Source organism: Gavialis gangeticus, unplaced genomic scaffold (assembly GCF_001723915.1).
Source record: "Gavialis gangeticus isolate Ggan-Ray unplaced genomic scaffold, GavGan_comp1, whole genome shotgun sequence".
In the NCBI taxonomy this organism is placed as follows: Eukaryota; Metazoa; Chordata; order Crocodylia; family Gavialidae; genus Gavialis; species Gavialis gangeticus.
The window spans coordinates 44775175-44781978 of NW_017728993.1; the positions used below are offsets into that span (position 1 = coordinate 44775175).

General features: G+C 44.7%; 1 protein-coding gene across 1 annotated transcript in view; it reads right to left on the bottom strand.

Moving 5' to 3' along the window:
- The window catches only part of DPYD (dihydropyrimidine dehydrogenase), an 865232-nt gene that overhangs the window by 622233 nt on the left and 236195 nt on the right, over nucleotides 1-6804 (bottom strand). The window contains exon 5 of the mRNA XM_019501664.1: nucleotides 4027-4223. Within this exon, the coding sequence (XP_019357209.1) occupies nucleotides 4027-4223 (197 nt within the window). The remainder of the gene's footprint in view (nucleotides 1-4026; nucleotides 4224-6804) is intronic.

Below are 6804 nucleotides of genomic sequence, written 5' to 3' on the forward strand. Positions count from 1 at the left end.
TCCAATTATTCCTATTTCTTCACCAGCTTTATGCATCTAGCAAACATCACCAAAAGGGGCCCCAGATCATCCAGAATCCCTCTGTTGCCCCTCTCTCAACCTGTTGTATATGATTGGTATGGCCCACCCTTGCATGAAGTGAAGCAGTACCAGATTGCCCCGAACTTTATCTTCATATACACGTTTGGAGGATCCCAGGACTTGTGACAAGAACACCCATTTCCAGTCATGATGGGGGGTGGGCAGGGCTAAAAAGCTCATGGATCCTATGTGGCTGGTATCTGGAGCACATACGCACACATACTGAGCAGTGTTAAGCTGTGGGGTTACCATGGCTTGAAATGCTGGGACTCTGCTGGGACCCAGCCCAATTAACTATATGGTAAATCACAAGCTTTTTGGTTTTGCATTAATATCATGCATAGTCTGTACTATATCTAAGTAGATATAAAAGTGCTGCTCAAAAGTGCTTTTTTTATGAAATACCTATGCTAAAGCTTGCAGCAGTTTCAAAAAAGGTGAAATACATCAATTCTGAAAGAACTAATTCTATGTGTACCTGTAATAATTTGCACGTGTTTATTTCAAGCTCAGTGTTTTCAAATTTGCTCCCAACTTCCATGTGCTCAGGGAGAGCAGGGTCTGACAGTAAGGAGCAGGGGAAAGGAATGCAGGAGGAGGAAGTTGGAGGGTAAGGGCAGAGGGCAAAGGGGCTATCTGATCCCTCCATATTTATTTTCCCTGCTGTAACAGTGAAAGAGGGACATATTTAAGGGAAACCTCCACTCTATACTTTGAAAATTATAACACATTTATCTTATATTTGGATGATCTTATATCTGAGTAAATACAGTATTATTTCATCACTTCATGAAACAGAAACTAAAACCATTTTGATAAATGAACTGAAAGTTTGCCTAGTTCAACTGTAGCTTATGCAAGTATTTCTCAGTAAACATAACCTACACCTTTTCAATTAGCCATACAGAAGAAAAACATTTTCCATTTCTCCAGAGGTAACAGAACACCTAAGTCACAACAGGCTTTAACAATCAGAAGGTAGTCCCTAATAATCTTAAACAGCTATAAATCCTGAGGTTGGAAATAACATCCTGATCATACAGATAGAGAGGCTCAGTGTCACTCTCACACACACACACACACACGACTCCAAATACAAAACTGATTTGGTCTTTTTAAACATTCTAAATAGCTTACAGAGGCATGAGAAGCCTCTGGTCTTTGAACCAGTTCTGAAAAAATATGCTGTTATCAAAGCACTGTGGCTGCAATTATGGATGGCTGCTGTCTCATATCAACCTCTCTTCTATTCCAATGTCAAAGTGAGGGCAAAATGAGTAAATGCCACAACCTGCCCTTATTCCAGATGTGGAAGTACCATTAAATGTCAAACACTGCTTTGTACAAAGAATGGGAACAAAACATGACCATTATTGGGGTTGTTACTAATCATGTTGTCTTCAAGAAACCAGAAAGATGCAGCAAAATGCTCAGTTCAGCCACTAAGATCACCAAGATTCCTAAAGGAAGTTACTTTTTTTCCCCTAATGGGACAGATGATTAGGTCATATTTCTTGAATGTGTATGGGAAATGCAAAAGGTGGGTGCAGCATAAAGTTCACCTTCTTCATTTACTGATATTTATTGAATTCAAGCAAAGAAACAATTATAACTGTTCAGTAACATAAAACTGTAAACTGGCACCAGAGTAAAGTGGTGCTATAGAAAACAGGAGGGATTTTTGGGGGGGGGGGTAGAGGGACGAGGGTTGTTTTTTGTTTTTGCAAGTGATTGCAACCAACTTTCAATAGAACATTTACAAAAAAAGCAACACAGTGCTTTAATAAGCAGACCAATACACCTTGAACAAAACCTGCAATTCCTTAGAATCCCCTGGAATCTACTAAAATAAGTCTATGTAGTGAAACTACTGTACCACAAACAGCTAAAATAACACTTTGGTAATTAGGCAGAACACTTTTAAACCTAAACAGCAACATGCAAACCCTCAGCTCTACTTATCTGCCATTGGCTCTATACCCTTGAGAGAGTCTTTTAAGTATTTGACATTTGGGGTTAGTAGTGTTGCTTCAGGAATACATTTGGACTTTCAATGTCTGATATTTACTTTGATATGGATCTTTGAAATTGCATCATATTTATTTCCACACCACAGGCATTTTTCCCCCCAAAACCTAGCCCTCCAAAGCTGAGGTGCATGTCTTAAGCAGGAAAGCTGATTTCTGGGCAGAAGCACAACATATCCTTGCAAGCCCCACAGCACTGAGAGCTGTCTTCACCCGGTAGACCACAGGCATTTCCAAGAGGGGAAGCCTAAGAAAGATTTCTCAAGAATATTCATAATTTTTAAACACCTGAAAAGCAACATATTCCAGAAGTTACATACACTACAATGACAAGTCCTGTCTTTGAATGTGATTATAGATCACACAATGAAATGTTCAGAAGCATAGAGACCTTGTAATGGCTGCCAAGGGCTTTACCTCTCTTTGGGCCATGAAGCAGCAGCGGTGAAGTCCAGCGTTAATCCTCTCACAACTGCTGCTAGTGGCAGCAGTTTTGCTCCATACAGTCAGCTCTCTATCATGATTGGACATTTTTTTCATTCTGCTTTCCCCAAACCAAATGTGTGTCTTATTTGAAGGAGGGAAAGGAGGTAGACAGGGGAAGTGTGTGGTCTGCAAGAAAATATGGTATGTTCCAACTATTCAAACTCTAAAATGTGTTGACATATCTTTAGAGGTGCCAGCAGACTTAAATTACACTCATAGCAGTAGAAATACATCCCCCAGCACAGAGGGCCTATACTACACCTTCCGAACCATGAAAACATCACTTAAAGCTTTTACCACACATAGCTATGGAGCTGCTTTCTCAACTGTATAGTTACCCAAAAAAATCCCATTTAGCTGGGATTTATGGATGGCTGGGGGATTTTAGGGGTAAATTTTATGCTGCCAATAGCAAGTTAATATTCTTCCATGTCTATTTACATCAAGAACACTTCATAAGCATTCTGAATTTCAAAGTTTCCACCACTTTTGCATAACTGAAAAGCATTTACAAACAGCTATTTAATTATTTTACAAAGTAGAGCCTGAATCATAAAAAATCATCATGTTTTAAATGTCACTTTTAGATTAGAGGACTAGACTTTCTGAAGGATTCAATACCAGAAGTACTGCAGCATTTTATAGAGTGAACGTAAAGTGCCCAGGAGTGTATATCAGTCACCAAATAGAGTGGCTATACCTGCTTGAAGAAAATCTGTTAAGGACATTTTGTGTCCTGCATCGCCATTAAGTGAAAATCTTTTTAGAAACCCAGATATAGTAGACGTAGATCTCTTCTCTATTTAACTGTTGCAACAAAGCAGAAAATCAGATCTGTTTAGCAAAATAACACTCTGATGTGATTACTATTGAAAAACCTGTACTTCGTTTAGTGTGGATCATTTCTAGTATTAGAATAAATTTTAAAAAGGTATAGAATTTAGAAACAAAATTTCAAAAATGCATACACCTCCTTCAGACCTCACAGTTCCTCAATGATTCCAAAGTTTGCTTATGCAAACAAAATTGCTTTCTGTCCAATTCCAAATGGCCAGTGTGCAAGCATTTTTGAGTGAATGAGCATTATTAATAAATTACAGGCTATTAGTTCCAATCTTTTTATACCTCCATGGTAAACATAAGGGTTCAGAAGTAAGATGCAAATGTTTCCTTTCATAATATTCATAAACTGCTTTAATTGAGGGTTTTTTCTTTCCTTTTAGGGGAAAAAAATCAATTTCTCAATAGGCTGAACTTGAACAGGATTTTTTTTAATAAAGATTGCCCTTAGTTGTATATGTTAACAAATAATGAATGATTTTAAATAAAAAGTAACTTTTCCAAAAATATAGTATTTCCGGTTACCATCCTTTATATTCGAAATGCCCCCACAACCATCTGATATATTTGTTATCTCTTTTTTTTCTTTTACCTTAAGCCACCAACGTATTCCTGCTTTTCAAATATGGTGATGTCAGAGTAGCCTAATCGAGCCAGATATGAAGCACAGCTTATACTTGCAGGCCCTGCACCAATGAGGGCTACCTTCACCTGGTAGGCTTCAGGCATTTTGAAGAGAGGAGGTAGAGAAGGATTTCTAATCTGAGGAATGTTCATAGCTTTGAACACCTGAAAAATAAAACATTCGAAAACTTACATACTTTTCAATGATAATCCCTGTTTTTGAGGTCTATAATGAATGACATGATGGAGTTTTCAATTTCATTATAAATAGCACATATGTCAAAAATCACTGTTTTAGTTCATTAAGACACATTACCCAGCATACAAAATGTATCACTATCTCCCAAAAAGTTCTCTCTTAAGGAATTCCTTTCATTTCAGATAGGGACAGAAGTTAAACATAAACCAGTTTAAGTGATCAGAAACTGGCTTAAGCCTGTAACAGAACATAAGTGCACATCAACCAGTTTCACAATGGCCAAAGCTGGTTTAAGATAAACATGGCTGAAGGTAGTATCAGACTTAACTGATTTGGGTCAAACCAGTTTATGCAACTTCTGTCCCAGAACCCTTCCTGGTTTAAGTTAAATCAGAGTCCTCCAACATCCCAGCATGCTCTGTAGCCCTGGGCTAGGCTGTCTGTTCCAGCCAAGTGGGGTTGACCCTGCCCCTCTTCTCCCTAGCTAGAGCACCATCACTGCTCTGATTGGCTAAGAAAAGGGATGGGATACCCTGCTCAGAAGTGCTGCTGGGTCTGCCTGGCAAGGGGACAGCAGCCCTTGCCAGGCATCCACAGTGTCCCACTCCCTTCCTGCTCCAATAAGTAGTGCCTGCTTTGTGTGTTTATGGCATGTTGCAATGTATCTGATAACATGTCCTCCTAACTGTGTTGTCAAGGACTAGATTCTCACCTATTATAAATTGCTTAGATCAAAAAAAGTTTCACTAATTTATGGTATTTTAGGATCTGGACCTGGCAGGAGCAGGGATGGGGCTAGACTCCAGTAGTCTGGGGGGAAGCAGGGGTTTAATCCCCCCATTGCAGGGGGGCACAGGCATCTCTGCTCGTGCACCTGGGGCCATGTATCCAGGGCTGTGGCAGCCACATGCCAGTAGCCTGAGTGGAAAGGGGGTGGGAGTTTAATACCCCCCATTGCAGGCAGCAGCAGCAGGGGCACCGACAGGGCTCCCTGGGCTGAGTCCCTCCGTGGAGCAGCCAGCCGGCAGCAGGGAAGGGGTGGGAGGGGGGATGTGACCTAGCTGAAGAGTGTGTGTGGGGGGGCACTCAGGGCTAATTACAGCCTGACTCAATGCTGCCTCCTGCTGCAGCAGCACAGCCTGGGCTGGGGCAGCCCCAGGGGGCAGAAGTCAGCCTCCACTGCCTGCCACCTCCAGCTCTCCACATGGGGGCCACGGTTTGCAGGAGGGCTGCAACTGCTGTCTGGCTCCACACCCCTCTCCCTCTCCTGGCAGTGGCAGCAATAGAGCACACTATTGCAGCGGGCACAAGAGAAGCACCTGTCGTCCACTGCCTGCTCACGGCAATACCGGGTACTTGGGGCAGGCTGCTGCAGGCCAGGGGTGTGGGACTCAGCAGGGGCAGGCAATGGACTGCCGCAGCCTGATCTAGCCCAGTCTTGTAGCCCAGGGGCCTAGGCAGTGACCAGCCTGTGGCAGCCCACCCCATGCAGGCAGAGGGTGACAGGTGTTTTCACCTGTGCCTGCCACAATAGTTCACTCCACCACCACCACTGGGAGAGGGAGGGAACAGCCTGCCATGGGCCACTTGCTGCCTACACTCCTGGGCTGTGGGGCTGGGCCGGACCAGGCTGAACTCCCGGGCCATGGGGCTGGGAGCTCGGGACAGGCTTCTGTAAGCCAGGGGCATGGGCAGTGGTGGGGGGCATCCATGTACCACTGCAACCTGGTCTGGCCCAGGGGTGTAGGCAGAAACTGGCCCCCCCTCCCTATCCCAGTGGCGGAGGGAACCATTACAGCAGAGGGAGCTGAGGCACCTGTCACCTGCCACCTGCTCATGGCAGTGCCAGGTGCTTGAGGCAGGCTGCCGTAGCCCAACCACTGCCTAGGCTCCTGGGTTGCAGGGACAGGCCAGACTGAGCTGTAGTGGTCCATTGCCTCCCCCCACCTAGACCCACACTGTTGGCCTACAACAGTCCACCCAAAACACCTGGCACTGCCACAAGCAGACAGAGGGTAACAGGTGCTTCACCTGTGCCCACCATGATAGTTCACTCTGCCACCACTGGGAAAGGGATGGGGTCAGCTGCAGCCCACCTGCTACTGTGGCCCCCGCACAGGGCTGGAAGTGGGAAGTGACAGGTGCTGACCCTGTAAGGACCAGAACTGCCACCTCCCTGCTGGGCCCCCTTCGGGCCCTGGGGGAGGCTCACTTGGGCCTAGAGTGAGCAAGGATTTAGTTAGGGAGCTTCTGGAGGGGCTGGACGTTTTTAAGTCAGCCGGCCCGGATGATCTTCACCCTAGAGTCGTAAAGGAGCTCGCTGGGGTCATTGCAAGTCCCCTGGCACGGCTTTATGAACAATTGTGGTACTCTGGAGAGGTGCCGGAGAACTGGAAGAGGGCCAACATGGTTCCCATCTTCAAAAAGGGGAGGAAAGAGGACCCGGGAAACTACAGGCCAGTCAGCTTTACCTCGATCCTGGGCAAGCTGTTCAAGAAAATTATTCTGGCACACATCCAGGAGGGGCCAGCAGGGAACTGCATGCTC